Source organism: Mustela putorius, unplaced genomic scaffold (assembly GCF_011764305.1).
Source record: "Mustela putorius furo isolate JIRA1106 unplaced genomic scaffold, ASM1176430v1.1 tig00003898_pilon_pilon_pilon, whole genome shotgun sequence".
Classification (NCBI taxonomy): Eukaryota; Metazoa; Chordata; class Mammalia; order Carnivora; family Mustelidae; genus Mustela; species Mustela putorius.
In genome coordinates, this window is record NW_025422047.1 from 35178050 (window position 1) to 35199413 (window position 21364).

The window sequence follows — 21364 nt, forward strand, 5'->3', positions numbered from 1 at the left end:
AAATAAATAAAGAGAGTGCACAAACGGGGATTGGCAGAGCGAGAGAAGTGGACTACCTGCTGAACCACAGGGCAGTCGCTTAATGGACTGAGCCACCCAGGGGCCTCTTGTTTGACTCTTGAGCAAAACAAAAGACAATGAATAGATATCCTTAGAATTAAGATAATCTTAGTTAAATGGCAAATGTTTTTATAGTCAGCAACAAACTAATCAAATGTTTTCTCTTTAAGCTCAAACCTTTTTTTTTTTTTTTAAAGATTTTATTTATTTATTTATTAGAGAGAGAGAGCAAGCACAGGCAAACAGAGTGGCAGGCAGAGGCAGAGGGCTAAGCAGGCTCCCTGCCGAGCAAGGAGCCTGATGTAGGACTCGATCCCAGGTTGCCGGGATCATGACCTGAGCCGAAGGCAGCCTCTTAACCAACTGAGCCACCCAGGCATTCCATCAATAATTTTTTTTTTATTTGTCAGAGAGAGAGCACACATAAACAGGCAGAGTGGTAGGTAGAGGCAGAGAGAGAAGCAGGCTCCCTGCAGGGCAAGGAGCCTGAACATGGGACTCGATCCCAGGACCCTGGGATCATGGCCTGAGCCGAAGGCAGCAGCTTAACCAACTGAGCCACCCAGGTGTCCCAGCTCATTACTTTTCTAACTGCTTTATTACATAAAACTTTTTCTTAAATCATTTTCTGTTATACCCTAATAAGTCATCTGTTTTGTCTATCGATCTAGCTTATATCACTTAGAATTTTTCTATTTCTTTATCAGGCAGGAATGTTTTCTACTTTAACAGATGATTCACATAGCAACAGTTTTTATTTTTTATTTTTATTTATTTATATATATATATATTTTTAAAGATTTTATTTATTTATTTAACAGAGATTACAGTTCTGGGATCAACTCCAGCATCCAGCTCCCTGCTCAGTGGGGAGTCTGCTTCCCTCTCCCACTGCCCCTCCCCACTGCTCATGTGCATGTGCACACTCTCAAAATCTTTTTTTTTAAGTTACGTTTTTTTGACATGGGGTGGATGGGGGGAACAAGCACAAGCAGGGGAAGCAGTAGGCAGAGGGAGAAATGGGTTCCTCACTGAGCAAGGAGCCAGATGCAGGACTTGGATCATGATCTGAGCAGAAAGCAGATGCTTAACTGAGCCACCCAGGTACCCCCTGCCAAATGGACAGATTCTGGTGACATCTCCAGTCCTAAGTCTTCTGATGAGGTTTGATCACTAGACCTGAGAGATCAAACTGTGTTATGGTTAGTAGAAGCCACTGACTAAACAGTTTATGTATGTTTAAGATTTTATTTATTTATTTGACAGAGATCACAAGTAGGCAGAGAGGCAGAGAGAGAGAGGGAAGCAGGCTCCCTACTGAGCAGAGAGCCCGATGTGGACCCTGATATGACCTGAGTGGAAGGCAGAGACTTAACCCACTGAACCATCCATGCGCCCCTAGTTTTTTCAGAGAGGGAGGAGGGTGGGGCAGAGGAAGGGAATCTTAAGCAGGTTCCATGCCCAGTGTGGAGCCTGACCCAGGGCTCGATCTCACAACCCCAAGATCATGACACGAGCTAAAGTCAAGTCAGACACCTAACCCACTGAGCCACCCCATCACAACCATACAATATAGTTTTCTCCCATCCAAGTACTAACCAGGCCCCGACCCTGCTTAGCTTCTGAGATCAGACGAGATCGGGTGCGTTCAGGGTGGTATGGCCGTAGACAGTATAGTTTTCTACTTTTGAAAAATATATCTCTTTAATAAAAAAAAAAAACACAAGTATGCTGTTCATTAAGCGGCCTTGAGAACTATAATTAAGATGAAATAATGCAATTATTGGAAACGGAGCAGGTCAAACTCATGATCCAGAAATCAAGAACATGTTCTTCACCTGAGCCAGCCAGGCGCCCCTTGCCAGTATTTTATTTTTATTTATTTATTTTTTGGCCTCTCACCTATATTTTAAATATATTGCCTTACTATAAAGTATTATTACATTTTAAAAATATTTTCATAACATCAGTACAACTGTTTCCTTTGTAGTGTTAATGTATTTTACTTGTGTATAAAAACATTGTGAGGGGTTCATAAACATCAATACACTACTGAATAGGCGTCCATGCACCCAAAACATTAAAAAAAAAAGAAACAGAACCTTATACAACAGAAACTCAGGAAATGAGTTTTCACCACTATCCTGTCTCATCCAAGGTATGGGGTCCTGAGAGTTTTCTCCAATATTCCTCCCAGTTTTCTCCAATATTCCTCCAAAGAACTCCTGCTTCAAAGAAAGGGTTATTATTCAAAAAGGGAAGTTTGGATGGGATTGATACAACTTTGTGCGAGAGTGGAGAAGCATTCCTTCTAGGCAGTCTATAGCTGATGACGCAGAGTCCCCCTTTTGAAAGAGAAAACAATGGTGTACCCGGTTCCTCAAGCATACTGGCTTAAGTACTTGATGATGTGTATCACTGGCTTGTCTTTTATGTAGTAAACAATCTCTTCTCTGTGGCACTGGGCATCCTGAGGTATAATAAATGCTCTCTGCTGATGACAGTCTCTATAATGCCTTTCTCCCTAATTCAAGGCCTCTACTAGGTGGCCTCCCAACTTCCGCTAGCTTCACACCTGTATCCTGCTCCCTACCAACTCTCAGCCGAGGTCACCCTGTGAAACTTAGGACTCAAAAAAACACAGCTTAAAAATCACTGATTTATCTTGATTTCTTACCTCAAATATAAATATCCTTATTGTGGCAAATGATTACTTTAAAACCTAAATAATATAAAGCTAAAAGTAAAAAATCTCCATCTACTTAAAATTTACTTTTAACTTTGCAGGCTGATATTCACAATCATGTATATTTATACATTATATCTGTAGTATCCTATAATAAACTTTTTTCTCTTAACATCAATTAACAGCATTCCATGCTCCTAAATAAATCCACGTAGATTTCCTCCTTTTCACCAGCTGCGCAGTGTTTTCTTTTATGTCAGTACCATAATTTAATCAAATGCCATCAGAGAACACGTAACTAGGGAAAATCCTTATACATACAAGTCTGCATACTAATTTTTCCCAGCTTGAGATATACTTGACATATAACATATTTTAAGCTTAAGGTGTACAGAAAGTAACAAAATACAGAACCAAAAGTAGATTGAACAAGTTAAGGAATTTATTATTTCATGTAACAAAAAGTTCAAAGGAAAAGCAGTTCCAGGATTGGGAATTCAGAAGCACAGTTAAGGTACTTTCTATCTCTGCACCCCACTATCCTTAATCTGATGGTTTTCATCTTTATGCCTGTCCTCTTGATTATCAAATGGAAGAGATGACAGATGTACAAGGTGAGCACTGACCCCAACCCACTGAGAAGATAGTGTCCAGTGAAAGTTGGTGTGCATAATCCAGTTATCCACCACCCCTCTGCTCAAGTTGGTGTGCCTAATCCAATTATCCACCTCTCTGCTCTTGCAAAATAGTAATTAGGGAATAAAGATAAGGATTTAGAACCTTCACCAGCCCTTCCACACATGGGGAGAGAAGCTGAAAGTCAAGACTGTAACAGCAGTAAGTATAAAATTCCTTCCTTAAATATGTAATATTCTTTGGCCCTGGAGTCACTGACTTCACACTTAAACTAATCTATATTTCACTTTTATTATATTAATGGAGCTCTCAAGGACCGAATTCTATTAAAGTAAAATTAAGGACAAAATTCTGTTAAAGTAAAATGAACTTTTTAAGCAATATAGGTGATTACATAGGATATATATATATCACACAAACACATAATACACGATGTATATAATAAAATCCTCATAGGCATAAAAATTCTTAATAGAAATAAATTATAATAAAATAAAAATTGTTTAGTGTCTGTTTGCTTTTCTTAAATAACTAAAACAAATTCATAAAGCAAAACCAAAATTTGTTCACTCTTACAGAAATGATTCTGATTGATGCATACTTTTCTTAATGCTAATTTATCAAACCCTGAGTTTTGCTTCTCTATCTGTTGTTAAATACACACCACTATAAACAAATAAGAATGTTTTAAAATAAGGGTCCTACACATTGGGATTTAGTTATTTGAAATCAGGTTTTTTCATTCTGAATAGTTTCAGTAAAATCTTGTGTTACAGTAGAATGTCTCCTTAGCTGCTTTAACAAGGTCTGTGTTAAATTAATAAAATACAACATTACTCCTGCTTAAGAGTGCATCTTTCATTACATAAGTTAGCAAATATCTTATATAAAATCAAATGCCCAATAATGTAATTAAATCATTGCTACTTGAAGTATTTTATACAGGAATAATTTATCTCTTTACACTGTTGAAGCCTTGCCTTGCATTTCAGTATGTTTTATAGCTTCTGTATCATTACCTGAAATTTACCTAAGGGAAAAAAAAAAAAGAAAAATCATTCCTGATTTTAGGTACAAAGAAAACAAGCCTAAACATCAATTTTCTGTGACATCAGAAAGTAGTTTCAATGAAGAAACCTGCTATGTCAAATAACTTTTCATAATACTCAAGTCAATTTCATTTTTATGAGATGATTATTTGTTTTGTGAATAGGTATCTTTGCTTCTCTTTGGGATTTCTACCTTTTAGGTATTTCACTGCCTATTATCATTGTGAATAGAAAGGAAATAGAGTAGGGGCGCCTGGGTGGCTCAGTGGATTGGGTCGCTGCCTTCAGCTCAGGTCATGATCTCAGGGTCCTGGGATTGAGTCCTGCATCGGGCTCTCTGCTCAGCAGGGAGCCTGCTTCCTCCTCTATCTCTGCTTGCCTCTCTGCCTACTTGTGATCTCTCTCTGTCAAATAAATAAATAAAATTAAAAAAAAAAGAAAGGAAATAGAATGATGCTCAAGTCAATTTTATTCTTGGTTGGTAGTTTTGCTAAAAAAGATCTTTGGAAAGGAGTTTAGCAATAAAAGACTAGTTGGCTTTATCTAGCTTTATTCTAGAAAACTGTTTTTTTTTTTTTAAAGATTTTATTTATTTATTTGACAGAGAGAGATCACAAGTAAGCAGAGAGAGAGAGGAGGAAGCAGAATCCCTGTGGAGCAGAGAGCCACATGCAGGGCTAGATCCCAGGACCCTGGGATCATGACCTGAGCCGAAGGCAGAGGCTTTAACCCACTGAGCCACCCAGGTGCCCCTAGAAAACCGTTTTTAAAAAGACATTTTTAGGGGCGCCTGGGTGGCTCAGTGGGCTAAAGCCTCTGCTCTCGGCTCAGGTCATGATCTTAGGGTTCTGGGATCGGCCCCCACATCGGGCTCTCTTGCTCAGCAGGGAGCCTGCTTCCCTTTCTCTCTCTCTCTGCCTGCCTCTCTGCCTACTTGTGATCTCTGTCAAATAAGTAAATAAAATCCTTTAAAAAAAAAAGACTTTTAATGCTACAGGGAAATTTATTAAAAGAATAATGCAGAAAATTTCCTTAAAAAGTTAAGAACCACAGGGCACCTGGGTGGCTCAGCTGGTAGAGCATCTGACTCTTGGTTTCAGTTCAGGTCATAATCTCGGGGTCTTGGGATTAGGCCCTATGTCAGGCTCCGCACTGTACACAAAGTCCACTTGGGACTCTCTCTCCCTCTGCCCTTCCCCACCCCCAGAATAGATAAATCTTTAAGAATAAATACATAGGGACACTTGGGAGGCTCAGTTGGTTAAGCATCTGCCTTGGCTCAGGTCATGATCCCAGGGTCCTCGGCAGGGACTCTGCTTCTCCCTCTCCCTCTGCTTCTTCCCTCCCCCTGGCCAACCACTTATGCTCTATCACTCACTCTTGCTCTCTCTCACATAAATAAAAATAAATACACAAATATATAAAAGAATCACCACTTAAACTGTCTTATACATTTAGATTACTTTAGCACACCTTCTTAAATCACTGTCCATTATGAATTTAAAAATCATTGAATATGAATAAAATATTCTACATATTACATTAAATGTTAACATTGATAAAAGTAAAACGAAATGGCTTTAGCATTTTAAATTTTCTCTAAGTTAACAAAACAAGCAGAAAAAGACCAGACTTGAAAAAATAATCACTAAAAACATTTTTAAGGAATGTGAATTCAACTTACAGGCTGGCATTGAAGACACTTCAGCCGTGACAATACTTTTTATCCCCAAGTTCGATAAGCCACCTCTTATTAAGCCACAGGTAAATGCTAAATACTGAAAGGAACAAAAATGTAAAGAATATTAAGAATTTACAAAGATAGCAATGTTATTGATAAATATGAGATTTAGTTAAGCCTTGCTATTAATAAGTCATTGCTGGGGCACTTGGGTGGTTCAATCAGTTAAGTATCTGCCTTTGGCTCAGGTCATGATCCCAGGGTTGAGCCCCACATCGGGCTCCCTGCTCAGCAGGGCGTCTGCTTCTCCCTCTGCCCTTCACCCAGCTTGTGCTTTCCCTCTTGCTCTCTCTCAAATAAAAATAAAAATACATAAATAGGGGCACCTGGGTGGCTCAATCGTTAAGTGTCTGCCTTCAGCTTAGGGACATGATTCCAGGGTCCTGGAATTGAGCCCCACATTGGGATCCCTGCTTAGCAGGGAACCTGCTTCTCCCTCTCCCACTTTCCCTGCTTGTGTTCCCTCTCTCGCTGTCTCTGTCAAATAAATAAAAAAATAAAATCTTTTTTGGGGCGCCTGGGTGGCTCAGTGGGTTAAGCCGCTGCCTTCGGCTCGGGTCGTGATCTCAGGGTCCTGGGATCGAGTCCCGCATCGGGCTCTCTGCTCAGCAGGGAGCCTGCTTCCCTCTCTCTCTCTCTCTCTGGCTGCCTCTCCATCTACTTGTGATTTCTCTCTGTCAAATTAATAAATAAAATCTTTAGAAAAAAGAAAAAAAAAAAAAATAAAATCTTTTTTAAAAAATAAAACACTACTAAAAAAATAATACATAGGGGCACCTGGGTGGCTCAGTGGGGTAAGCCTCTGCCTTCAGCTCAGGTCATGATCTCAGGGTCCTGGGATTAAGCCCCACATCAGGCTCTCTGTTCAACATGGAACCTGTCTCCCCCTCTCCCTCTGCCTGCCTCTCTGCCTACTTGTGATGGCTCTCTCTGTCAAATTAAAAAAAAAACAAACAAAAAACCCATAAAGTTAAGAATCACCACTTAAGTTGTCTTACATAATACAAACCCAAAAACACAGATACACTGAACACAAAACATGTATTCTTTGAAACAAATGTTAACAATATTAAAAAACTTTAATTAACTAAAGGAGATTGTAAATATAAACTGAGGTGAGCAATTTCACACAACTAACGCCAGTTTTATAAGCTAGACTATCTTTTCTGATATATCTATGCTATATTCAAGAATCTAACATTAACTTACATTTCAATGCCATTTGGTTACAGTGTTTCATTAGTCATCATAAACCTATTCAGCTAGAAGTTAATATAGACTATTTTAATATGATGAACACCTGTCTCCTATTTCATAGAAAAGAATTTAAACAGGAGCACCTGGATGGCTCAGTTGTTTATGCATCTGCCTTCCACTCAGGTAATGATACTGCATAGGGCTCTGTGCTATGCAGTGGAGAGTCTGCTTCTCCCTCTTCCCCTGCTCCTCCCCCACTTGTGCATGCTCTCTCTCTCTCAAATAAATAAAATCTTTATTCATTTATTTAGATTTTATTTATTTATTTGTCAGAGAGAGAAAGAGAGAGAGAGAGAGAACACAAGCAGGGGGAATGGCAGGCAGAGAGAGAGAAGCAGGTTCCCTGCTAAGCAAGGAGCCCAATTCAGGACTCCATCCCAGGACACTAAGATCATGACTGGAGCCAAAGGCAGACATTTAACCAACTGAGCCATGCAGGCATCCCATAAATAAAATCTTTAAAAACAAGAAAGAAAGAGAAGTGCTTAAACAAAAAAGAAAAACTTTAAAACCTATTTTAAACTCATAAGTCTGTTGTGGTTGGCATGTACTTTCCCTATGAAAACCCCAATCTTGGGGCACCTGGGTGGCTCAGTGGGTTAAGCCGCTGCCTTCGGCTCAGGTCATGATCTCAGGGTCCTAGGATCGAGCCCCGCATTGGGCTCTCTGCTCGGCAGGGAGCCTGCTTCCCCCTCTTTCTCTGCCTGCCTCTCTGCCTACTTGTGATCTTTCTATCTGTCAAATAAATAAATAAAATCTTTAAAAAAAAGAAAAAAAAGAAAACCCCAATCTTCCACTCTGTTAAATACCTTAGATGCATGTTCTAAATACTGCTTTCCTGCAGACATCTGAGTAAGCAGACGAAATTTGTTGTCCTGAAGTACATAGATGCCCTGTTTCAAAAATAGAAAAAACATCAAAAGTCAGTGTAGCCTGTAGTCCTTAAAAATTATTTATTCCCTTCAAATACAAATCTAAAGCACAATGAGATATCACCTCACACCAGTCAGAATGGCTAAAATTAACAAGTTAGGAAATGACAGATGCTGGCGAGGTTACGGAGAAGGGGGAACCTTCCTACACTGTTGGTGGGAATGCAAGCTGGTGCAACCATTCTGGAAAACAGCATGGAGGTTCCTCAAAATGTTGAAAATAGAACTACCCTATGACCCAGCAATTGCACTACTGGGTATTTACCCTAAAGATACAAACGTAGTGATCCGAAGGGGCACATGCACCCGAATGTTTATAGCAGCAATGTTCACAATAGCCAACTGTGGAAAGACCCTAGATGTCCATCAACAGATGAATGGATAAAGATGTGGTATATATACACAATGGAATACTATGCAGCCATCAAAAGAAATGAAATCTTGCCATTTGTGATGACGTGGATGGAATTAGAGGGTATCATGCTTAGCGAAATAAGTCAATTGGAGAAAGACAACTATCATATGATCTACCTGATATGAGGAAGTGGAGATGCAACATGGGGGGTTAAGGGGATAGGAGAAGAATAAATGAAACAAGATGGGATTGGGAAGGAGACAAACCATAAGTGACTCTTAATCTCACAAAACAAACTGAGGGTTGCTGGGGGGAGGGGGGTTGGGAGAAGGGGGGTGGGGTTATGGAGAATAGGGAGGGTATGTGCTTTGGTGAGTACTGTGAAGTGTGTAAACCTGGCGATTCACAGACCTGTACCCCTGGGGATAAAAATCTATTATATGTTTTTAAAAAAAAAATTTTTTTTAATGTTAAAAAAAATTATTTCTTCCCTTCAAAACAATTCAAGAGTTTTTTTAAGGTATTAAAACTCTCCTTTCCACTGGTCAAATTTCCTTAAATGAAGGAATTTTGCAGTGCTCAAGCTGAAGAGTTGTTCAGAACTTTCTAACAACAATATTTCTTGAATGCTTTAAGATACTCAAGATACAGGGGTGACTGGGTGACTCAGTTGGTTAAGCAACTGCCTTCAGCTCAGGTCATGATCCTAGAGTCCTGGGATCGAGCCCCACATTGGGCTCCCTGCTCAGAGGGAAGCCTGCTCTCCCCCTCCTACTCCCCTGCTTGTGTTCCCTCTCTTGCTGTGTGTCTCTCTCTGTGAAATAAATAAAATCTTTTTAAAAAAGTAAAAAAAAAATTGTTATTGTAAGTTACAAAAAATTTTTAAAAAACTTAAAAAAAGAAGATATTAAAGATAAAAAGATGCATAAAATAGTTCCTATCCTTAAAGAACCCACAGTCTAGTGCAAAGGAATCAGAAATACATGTCCGGGTAGAATTAGCAGTTATATATTAGCTCGTATCTAGAAAGCCAATAATCAGTCACTTCTTCCCATTAGCATTTCAATATTTACAACGATATTGTTATATGAAAAAAATTAAAGCTAGTGATAGCTATAAGATAAATTATTTTCATTTTCTAATCCTTAATCAAAATGCCAAATCCTCTAAATATTTCCTTGAGTTTCATAAAATAAAGTAAATCTACTTAGATGCATAATTTTCCATGTAATCTATTAAATCTTATATTAACAAATTATTTTAAGAGATTAATGACATCAACTAAATAATGCAAGAGTTACTTAAGAGTTAAATACGTGCAGGGTGCCTGGGTGGCTCCGTGGGTTAAGCCTCTGTCTTGGGCCCTGGGATCTAGGCCCGCATGGGGCTCTCTGCTCAGCAGGGAGCCTGTTTACCCCTCTCTCTCTCCCTGCCCCCCTGCCTACTTGTGATCTCTCCCTCTGTCAAGTAAATAAATAAAATCTTAAAAAAAAAAAAAAGTTAAATATGCTCTATAAATTAAACTTTAGCGATTACTCTAAAAACAAATGTGACATATCTGCGGTTCTGCAGAAAATTACCACCAAGTAATAATAACTAAGGAACCAAATCCTAAAACCTTTATTATTCTGACATTTGCTACTTTTTAAAACTTAAGTTTATTTAATTAGGGAAAAAAACCAGCTATCATTACCGATATTTGTCTCTTTGTTCTTATTCACTATATCCTATTACAGAAAAAAGTAATGATATATTAATAACATATAAAGGAAACATTTCAAAGTTGACTAGAAATTATTGTTTTATATATTAAATAAATGACTAAAATAGAACATTTATATTAAGTTAAAGGCTTAAAAAATAGGCCTTAATCTGTCTAAATACCTGATGATTTGTCCTTAGATTGTCGATTTGTTTCTTGAATACTGTAGTCCAAAAATCTTTACAAATGAACTTCATGATATCTAACTCATCCTTGAACCTCGCAGTATCTTTTGTAAACCTAAAAAAACCAACTGAAAGTAATTAGTATTTTTCCTCCAAAGAAAGCAGGAGGGTTATATTATTCACTAATTTTGAAATGCCAGAACAGAGTGAACATTTATTGACAGTTGTAAAGTGATAAGCACCAAGAAAAGAAGACCCCGTCTCAATTCACACTGTTATGTAATTATGGTGCTAAAATTAGTCTTAACAGTAAGCAGCAATTTTATGTACAATTCGTTCTAGCACATTAAGAAAAGGCTAAGCATAATCATGGTATTGTTATATAAAATATAACCAGATTCAGCTATTCAGATGAGAAAGGAATGCCTTATGAATTGATCTATAAATTACAAGATTACTAAACACATAAACACAGACTCTAAAGCATTTCCATCCCTTGCATTTAAACAGAAATCCATTCAGGTTAAAGAACCTACTAGACCTTAAGTAGAAAATGCAACAAGATTTTAGATAGTTGTTTCAGTACACCAAATTCTTTAGGAAAAAAGTCTAAAGTATACATATACATTTTCTTCAAATATTAAAACATGAAAGTTGGACAACAGAATTAAAATAGCATCAGACCTAAAAAGAAATTTTAATCCATGAATTAAAGAAAAGAGAATAAATAAAATTTAGGAATTAAAGTATTTCAAATTTTATACAATCTTTTGAAATGGATCACCTTTGTTTATAACCTACCTGGAAGAAAATTTTCAAATCCATTCTGCTCACCTTTCTATCAATCCTTGTCCCACTCGAAACCCCATGTTTTCCAGCTTAGTAATACAGCGTCCATTTTCCTATTTTAAAAAATAATAGTTTGGAATATTTTTAGAATGCCAGAATGTCAATATTAAAAATTGTTATAAGATGTTGACTTAATGTAAGTGGTTACACTTTTTTTCACTAAAAAATTTTCTTTTTTTTTTAAGATTTTATTTATTTGAGAGAGAGTGAGAAGAGACAAAGCATGAGCAGGAGGAGGGGTAGAGGGAGAGAGTGAGGGAGAAGGAGGAGCGGACTCTACCCCTGAGCCGGAAGACTGCTGCAGGGCTAAATTCCGGGACCTGAGATCATGACCTGAGCTAAAGGCAGATGCTTAACTGACTGAACCATGCAAGCACCCTCACTAAATTATTCTATGAAAAAGTAAATTATAAGTTATATTTGAGTTTTCTTAGTACTAGTCATTTCATAAGGCAACAAGGTAAACAGGGAACTGTTACTTACTACTTTTCAGAAATGCTAACCCCTTTTCCTAATTACTCCTGCTAACCTTCCCCCCCCCAGCCCTGGCCCATTTTCAACTATTCTCCCCTCAGTTGTAAAAATGAAGTCAAAGTACCACCTTTCCATCAGTCATTCCCTTTGGGAAGTCATTAAATTCTACTGTTCCTTGCTTTAAATGTCTCTTAGAGTCATCCAAACTTTCCTGTTCTCAGTGTCTTAACTAATGACCCCACCATCCTATGCCAGGAATCATGCAGTTGAGTTGGCTTGCTCTTTCTCTGACAATCTCATCTAGGCTTCAGACTTTTAACTACTACCCATATGCTGAACTCTCAAAATCCTCTGGATCATCTACAAAGCCACCTATAATCCAGATTTCTCTATGTCGCATGGCTTCAACCTTAAACTCTTCTTCACTCACATGAGCTCTAGCAATACTAGTCTTGCTGTTCTTAAACATGCCAGGCATGCTCCAATCTCAGGTCTCCTGCACAGGCAGCTCTTCATTCAGATATCCAAATGACCAACACCCTTGTTCCAAGTATTCATTCACATGTCACCATCTCAGTGAGGCCCATTTTTTTTTCTTTCTTTTTTCAGGTGTACAATATAATCACCCAGCAATTCTATAGATTATTCGGTGCTTATCACAGTAAGTATATATATTTTTTAACATACAATGTATTATTTGTTTCAGGGTTACAGGTCTGTGATTCATCAGTCTTAGACAATTCACAGCACTCACCATAGCACATACCCTTCCCAGTGTCCAACACCCAGCCACCCCATCCCTCCCACTCCCCTCCATTCCAGCAACCCTCAGTTTGTTTCAGTATGGTTTATCTCCCTCTCTGGTTTCATCTTGTTTCATTTTTCCCTCCCTTCCCCTATGATCCTCTATATTGCTTCTCAAATTCCTCAGTGAGATCATATGATAATTGTCTTTCTCTGACTGACTTACTCTGCTTAGCATAAAACCCTCTAGTTCCATCCACATCATTACAAATGGCAAGATCTCATTTTTTTAATGACTGCATAATATTCCATTGTGTAATACCACTTCTTCTTTATCCATTCATTTGTTAATGGACATCTACTATTCTTTCCGTAGTTTGGCTATTGTGGACATTGCTGCTATAAACACTGGAGTGCACATGCCCCTTTGGATCACTACATTTGTATTTTGGGGGTAGGTTGTATGATAGCTCTATTTTCAACTTTCTGAGGCACCTCCATACTATTAGCATATTCTTAATTATCTTTATGTATTTCACCCGTCCCCCACCCACCCACATCAGTGAGGCTCATTTTAACTACCTTCTTTAAAACTGCAACATTATTCCCCCTGCAACATTATTCCCTAGAAATTCTCTATTCCAGTGATTCTCAAAGTGTGCCCCAAGACCAGTAACATTAGCATCATGTACGAACTTGTAAAAAGTGCGAATTCTGAAACTCAATTTACTGAATCAGAAACTGTAGGTGTGGAGTTAGTAGTCTGTGTTTTAAGAAGACCTCTAAAGTAGGGTGCCTGGCTGGCTCAGTGGGTAGAGCATGCAACTCTTGATCTCTGGGTTGTAAATTCAAGACCCACATTGGGTGTATAGATTACTTAAAAATAAAAAAAAATTTTTTTAAAAAAAAGCAGCCCCCTAAAAGTGATTCTGATGCCCTATCCCATTTCCCTGCTTAATTAGTCTCCAAAGAACATCTTTCACCATTTAACATACTATATACATTTTACTAATTTCACATCCCCACCCTCTGCTAGAATATAGCTCCAAAATGGCAGGGGTATTTATGTATTCTGAAGCTTATTAGGCTCCACTAAGTATATCATAAGCCTCATTATTTGGTTAACTTTCTTCTAAGGAACCATGTATTCTACTAATGAGGTTGTGACTACTAAATCTGTACATTTATAGTACAGACCTTATTGGACATAGCTATAGAGAAGTCCCACAGCCCCCTCAAATTAGGCATATTCAAAATGGTATTTGGGGCACCTGACTGGTTCAGTCAGTAAAGCATGCAACTCAATCCCAGGGTTTGAAGTCCAAACCCCACATTGGGTATAGAGATTATATAAAACCCTTAAAAAAATTAAATGAGGGGTGCCTGGGTGGCTCAGTCAATTAAGTAACCAACTCTTGGTTTTGGTTCAGGTTGTGGTCTCAGGGTCATGGGATCGATCCCTGTGTCTGGCTGGATGCTCAGATAAAGCTGACTTGAGAGTCTCTCCTTCTACCCATCCCAACCCTGGCTCCTATGAGTACACTTGTGTGTGCTCACACACACACACTCTCTCTCTCAAGAAAATAAATAAGTAAAAATTAAAAAAAAAAAAAGATATCATCTTAATTTCCTCAGCCTGTGCTGCCTCTAAAATTCCCTAAATTCATTAATGGCACCACCATCCACCTAGTTACTGCAACCAGGAAACTTCCATTTTCTTCACCTCTTTACTCCCAAACTTCCACATGCACTGCAGTTCTGTAGAGCCTATCATCTATACGCTCTCAAATCTACCTTCTTTTTCCATCCTTACTACTTAAGTTAGCCCTTCTCAATTCTCTCCTGGTTTCCAGTTAGAGCCTTCCAAATGATCTTCTTGTCTCTAGTTTTTTCTTCCTTTTATTTATTTCTTCTGTAATTCTGGCAAAGACTTCCTAAAAACTAAATCATGTTATTTCTCTACTGAACCTTTCAGCACCCTCTCTCTTTCTTCAAAATAAAGTTCAAACTCCTTACCATGGCAGTATGTGCTTTTCCTTAAATGATCCTGGCTAGTTAACCAGATTCACTAACAGCCACATATCCACAAACATTTCTCCTTCTACCAGTCTGAAATTTCTGCAACTCCATAGTTCCATGCTTTCTTCTGCCACCTCACATATGGTGTATGGAACACCACATGCTGTTCCATACACCGTATATAGCCTTTATTTTTTTTTTTTAAAGATTGTATTTATTGAGAGAGAGAAGGAGAAAGAGCATGAGCAGGTGAGAGGCAGAGGGAGAAGCTGATTCCCCACTAAGCAGGAAGCCTGATGCAGGGCTCAATTCCAGGACCCTGCAATCATGACCTGGGCCAAAGGCAGACACATAACTGACTGAGCCACCCAGGCGCCACTTTATTTATTTTTAAAGATTTATTTATTTAAGAGAGCAAGCATATGCGTGCAGTGGGAGAGGAAAAGGAACAGAGAGAATCTCAAGCGGACTCTCCACTAAGCATGGAGCCTGACATGGGGGTTGATCTCGGGACCCTGAGATCATAACCAGAGCCAAAACCCAAAGTAGGACACCCAACAAACTTAGCCACCCAACAGACCATATCTGCTTTAAATTCAGCTCAAGTGTCATATCTCCTAAAAGCCTTCCTTGGCGCTCTTGTAGGCCCTATGCTGTCATAACACTCTGCACATAAATCTACTACTATACTTATAATCATTTGTTTTTCTGTTATTCTCTAGTTCACTTCAAAATATGCTCAGGTGGGAAAAAAAATGCTCAGGTGGAATAAGTAACTCATCAGCCTTTGTGGAATCATCCAGGAGTATGTTGATTAGCAGGGAATAGGACTTTATGTAGACATTCTCAAATCCTAACTACTGATTACATGAGCTTTTAAATGATGCCCTTGTAAATATCTTCTGATGTTGCTACTTGTTCACTCACTTTGGTATCTGTGAATACTCACAAGTGGGTACCAAGTTTTTTTAAAAAATTAAACTTGAAAATATTTTATCTATTAACCTTTTAAAAAATCTATTCTCCTTAAATCGGTAAATGCCCAATTATTCAGTTTTTAAAGATTTAATTCCTCCTTAAGCATAGTTTGAAAATCATTGATTTGGAGGGTGAGAACACTGGTTCTTTTCTTTATTTCACCTCAAAACTTATGACTTCATCTCTTTGAAGATATATAAAAACCACTGTTTTATGTTAGGGTTATGTGACTTTCTTATACATTTATTTATTATGAAAAATCTGAAGTACACTTAAAGTAGAGACACTAATACAACAAAACCTCGAACACCTAAATTCCCAAATGAATTCTAATCAACACCGCCACTTTAATTTTTTAAAATTCTTTTTGCTTGGGGTGCCTGGGTGGCTCAGTGGGTTAGGGCCTCTGCCTTAGGCTCAGTCATGATCCCAGGGTCCTAGGATCGAGTCCCGCATTAGGCTCCCTGCTCAGCGGGGAGCCTGATTCCTTCTCTCTCTCTGCTTGTGATCTCTGTCAAGTAAATAAATAAAAAATCTTTTAAAAAAAATTCTTTTTGCTTATATGCACTTTCAATTCCCCAGTGTAAACAAAGTACAATAAGAAAAATATTTTTTATTAAGTTCTAAAGATTAATTTTTAAGTAATCTCTACACCCAGTGTGGAGCTCAAACTTACAACCCAAAGATCAAGAGTTGCGCACTCAGTTGGGGCACCTGGGTGGCACAGAAGGTTAAGTGTCTACCTCTTAGTTTCAGCTCAGGGTTATGGGATAACACTCAGCATGGAATCCGTTTGAGTTTCTCTCTCCCTCTCCCACCCCTCCCCCACTTTCCCCCACTGCTCTAAGAAATAAACATCTTTAAAAAAAAAAGTGTTGCACGCTCTACCAACTGAGCCAGCCAGGCACTCCTAAAGTTATTTTTATTTATTTTATTTTTTTCAAAGATTTTATCTATTGGGGCACCTGGGTGGCTCAGTGGGTTAAAGCCTCTGCCCTCGGCTCAGGTCATGATTCCAGGGTCCTGGGATAGAGTCCCACATCGGGCTCTCTTCTCAGCAGGGAGCCTGCTTCCTCCTCTCTCTCTCTCTCTCTCTGCCTGCGTCTCTGCCTACTTGTGATCTCTGTCAAATAAATAAATAAAATCTTAAAAAAAAAAGATTTTATCTATTATTTTGACAGAGAGCAGGAGAGAGAGGGAGAATACAAACAGGAGGACCAGCAGAGGGACAAGCAGGCTCCTCACCCAACAGGGAGCCCAATGTGAGGCTCCATCCTAGGACCCTGAGATCAAGATCGAAGGCAAAGGCAGATGCTTAACCAACTGAGCCATCCAGCACCCCGATCCAAAAGTTATTTTTAGATTAAATAATTCAAAACTTACAGATTTCCTTTCCCTTATATGACTAGCACATCTCTTTTTTTTTTTTTTAAAGATTTTATTTATTTATTTGACAGAGAGAAATCACAAGTAGATGGAAAGGCAGGCAGAGAGAGAGAGAGGGAAGCAGGCTCCCTGCTGAGCAGAGAGCCCGATGCGGGACTCAATCCCAGGACCCTGAGATCATGACCTGAGCCAAAGGCAGCGGCTTAACCCACTGAGCCACCCAGGCGCCCAACTAGCACATCTCTTAATATTATCAGTCATGATTACAACAGCTGTTTTAGTTTGTTTTCGTTAATCCACCGGAAAAAACAGGGATTGAAAAAAAGTTATTCCAGGGTGAAAGTTGTAAGAGGGAAAGTAGAGAGAGGGGTGTAAAGAGAACTCATTGCACACATGATGGTGGGGGGGGCAGGGGTTTAATAATAAAAGAGTGAAAGAGGTGTGTTACTCATTATTCTTTGGGAAAATGGTAAAGGGAAGGCTAACTTTGCTTAAACAATAAATGTCTGCTACTCATCACTTAGCATAGATGCTAAACATTAATAACTGTTGGTTCTTGATGATAATGAAGTCAAAAGCGTGTAACTTGGAAAAAGCTCTTTATTACAGGTGGGTCTGAATAAGAACCATTCAGTCCTTCATTTCCAATACTCTCCCGGGTATCTTTTTAGATTTTTTTTTTTTTAAAGATTTTATTTATTTGACAGACAGAGGTCACAATCAGGCAGAGAGGCAGGCAGAGAGAGAGGAGGAAGCAGGCTCCCTGCAGAGCAGAGAGTGCGGGGCTCGATCCGGACGCTGGGATCGTGACCTGAGCCGAAGGCAGAGGCTTTAATCCACTGAGCCACCCAGGTGCCCCTCCAATACTCTCCCTGGTATCTTTTTAATATCTCTGAATGCATCATGCTTTTCTGTCATAGACTGAACATGTCTCCCTCAAAATTCTTATTTTAAAATCCTAACCCCCAATGTGATAGTATTATTAAATAAGGGCCTTGGAAGGTGATTCTGTCATGAGGATAAAGCTGTTAAGAACAGGATAAATGCCACTATAAGAAAGACCCCAGAGAGCTAGTTAGCTCCTTTCCACCATGTGAACACACAGGCAAAAGACATCCATCTATGAACCGGGCAAAGGCCTTCATCAGACCAGAATCTGCTGGTGCCTTAATCTTGGACTCTTCAGCCTTCACAATTGTGAGAAATAAATTTCTGTTGTCCATAAGTCACCCACTCTATGGTGTTTTGTTATAGCAGCCTAATAGACTAATACACTATCCTTCTTGTGGTTTACACACGAGCAGAACCTTTCCCAGATTCCTACACACACCTCAGAAATCCAACATGTTCAAAATAATTCATTCTTTAAAAAAAAAAATATTTTATTTATTTATTTGACAGAGATCACAAGTAGGCACAGAGGCAGGCAGAGAGAGGAAGGGAAGCAGGCTCCCCGCAGAGCGGAGAGCTCGACTCGAGGCTCGATCCCAAAACCCTGGGATCATGACCTGAGCTGAAGGCAGAGGCTTTAACCCACTGAGCCACCCAGGCGCCCCCAAATAATTCATTCTTTAAACTTTTTCAAAGATTTTATTTGAAAGAGCACGAGAGCAAGCACACATGCAGGTCTCTCTCTCTCTCTCTCACACACACACACACAAAGCAGAGGAGGGGCAGAGGGAAATAGACTCCCCACTGAGCAGGAAACCGGATGTGGGACTGAACCCTAGAATCATGCCTGAGCGGAAGGCAGACGCTTAACAAGCTGAGCCACCCAGTGCCCCAAAATAATTCATTCTTTATCTCTTTCTTCTATTTCCTCTCCATCCAAGACAGCTGCTCAACCTAAAAATCGGGATAATTTTCAATTCTCACTCCTATCCCTAACCAAGTCCTAGAGATTCTACCTCCTAACTTTCAAACCATTCTCTCCTTTTCGTTCTTAGTTCAGATCTTCATCATCTCCTGCCGACTCCTGAAATAATGAATCTTTCCACTCCAAGGATCTTCTCTCTCCAACCTAAACACTGGATTATCTTTCTAAAATGCAAATGGACCACATCATTCCCCTCTTTAAAATTCTCCACTGGGGCACATGGGTGGGCTCAGGCAGTTAAGTGTCCAACTCTTCATTTGGTTCAGGTCAAGACCTCAGGGTCATGAAACTGAGCCCCCACATATGGCTCTGCACTGTGTGGAGTCTGCTTAAGATTCTCTCCCGCCCCCCCCCAGCTCGTGCTCTAGCTCTTAAAATAAAAACAAAAACAAAAACAAAAAAACACTCCCACTGCTAATGTCAAATTCTTTAATCATACAGCATACAGGGCTCCTTCCAGCTTCAGTTCTCAACATTTCTCACTCTCCATCCATTCAGTCTAGTCACAGTGAAATACTTAAGTATATTTAAATGCACTACCCCATTTCATACATACCCCTAAGTCTTTACCTTTTCCTGAGATGCTTTCCCTCCCCCCACTGTCCACGCTCCTTGATCAACAGCATCATAGAGAGAGGGCTTCTGACTTGAGTATGACTTTGGAATATCCCATTTATAATATTCATTAGAACTCCATGACTTTATACCTAATTACCACCTAATACATTAATCATTCATTGACACCTATTTCCCAATGACTGTGAGGTGGGGGGGTTGATCTCACATTTAGCACAATATCAGGCTCATAATAAACACTTAATAAATCAATATTTTCTGAATAAATGATGTTTCCCACAAATTCTAAGTAACTTCCTGGAGAATGGAGTCATTGTCTCATTACTATACCGCCAGCATGCAGAACTACCTCTGACTTATAATGGGCACTAAATAACTAATTTTTTAATTAAATTTGTTTCCTAATTATAGTAACGCCTGCAAACTTCCCTTTAATTTCAAATGGCATTACCCTTCTGTCTTAGAGGTGCGTGCAGTAATACTGATGATTATGATAGGAGGTGGGGGTAGTTTCACAACTCTGTCCAGTGGATGGCTCCGTAGTGCTGGAGTGACAGAATTAAGTAAGGGTGCCAAAACCAGGTGTGCAGTTAACCATGCCATAAGTCATGGTAGCGACAACGCTAAAAGTAAAAACATCTGTGACCTTCAGGAATCAGATATGAGAATGGGCCCAAAAAAAAAAAAAAAAAGTCAATATGCGAAAGTGAAAAGGATGAAAGACTGAAGAGAGCTGACAGATTTTAGGCGTAGGATACCTGGCAGTCGACAAGTTTGTCTACACCTCGGAGGGCCTTCGGGGGCGATAGGACAAGGGATGAAGTAAAGAACTGAGAGAAAACAAAGAATGTCACCGCAAAAGGACCTCAAGGGCTTTTGGTATATGCGCTGTCGAAGTGAGCATCTCAAGGGCTTTTGGCAGCACTCACCACCTCCCCCTGCTCCGCGGACTTGTACACGCCAGACACCATCTCGTTGTGGAGAAGCAAAAACAACGCCTCGTCCGCCATTTCCTGCTTAGTCTTCCAAACGCCGGGTTTCGGCTCGGGTTTGGGCCGGGCTCAAAGGTTCCGGCGAGCGCCTGAGCGATTTGGACGCCGGCTCCGCGACTCCTTCAGTCCACAGCCAGTTCCTGGTTGCTAGGAGACCGAAAAACTCGCTCCGCGTCCCCAAGCCTGGTACAAGCGTGAGTCCGGTACCGTGACGAGCCCACTCCAGGGCCACCAAGCCCTCAGGCCCAACAACACAATCTGACAGCAGCCGGAAACAAACAGAGCCAGCCGAGACCCTATCCGGCCCCTGGGCGGGGGGCGGAAAAACAACTTCCGGTCCCGTCTATCCCGGCCTTCCGCCAGCTCTATGGTCAAAGCATTACTTCTCTGGGGAAGGTTCCTCTCACAAATGACTTCGGGGAGCAAGGGCTGGAGTGTGAAGGGGTAAAATAAGACAAAGGAGCGCCTGCTGAAATGTGTGTTAACTAGCTATATGTTAGCACTGCCAAGAATTAGCTTCATCAAAGGCTTTCATTTCTGCCGTGTGTTCCTCAATAGGAAGAGTAAAGAGAGTGAAGGAGTAAGTCATTTTTCAGGCTATGAAGTTTAGCTATATTAAGAAATTATCCCAATCCATTGTGGATTAAACCTGGGTATGCAAAAAAGATTTAGTCATTTTGGCCACCAAAAACTGGGAGTCAGGTATAAGAGTTAAGGGGGATGAAGTAAGCAAAGGGCAAGGTACATTTATTTATTTATTTATTTTTAAAAGATTTTATTTATTTATTTGACAGAGAGAGAGAGATCACAAACAGGCAGAGAGACAGACAGAGAGATGAGGAGAAGCAGGCTCCCTGCTGAGCAGAG

At 39.7% G+C, this 21364-nt stretch overlaps 1 protein-coding gene across 1 annotated transcript; it reads right to left on the reverse strand.

Moving 5' to 3' along the window:
• Nucleotides 1-3166: 3166 nt before the first annotated feature.
• Nucleotides 3167-20823, reverse strand: TRAPPC6B (trafficking protein particle complex subunit 6B). Its single transcript, XM_045067781.1, has 6 exons — nucleotides 20435-20823; nucleotides 11438-11505; nucleotides 10601-10718; nucleotides 8239-8322; nucleotides 6116-6209; nucleotides 3167-4412 (listed from the first exon to the last, which is right to left on the reverse strand). Exons 1-6 carry the CDS (start codon nucleotides 20513-20515, stop codon nucleotides 4381-4383), a joined length of 477 nt encoding a protein of 158 aa, XP_044923716.1. The 5' UTR covers nucleotides 20516-20823; the 3' UTR covers nucleotides 3167-4380.
• Nucleotides 20824-21364: the final 541 nt, after the last annotated feature.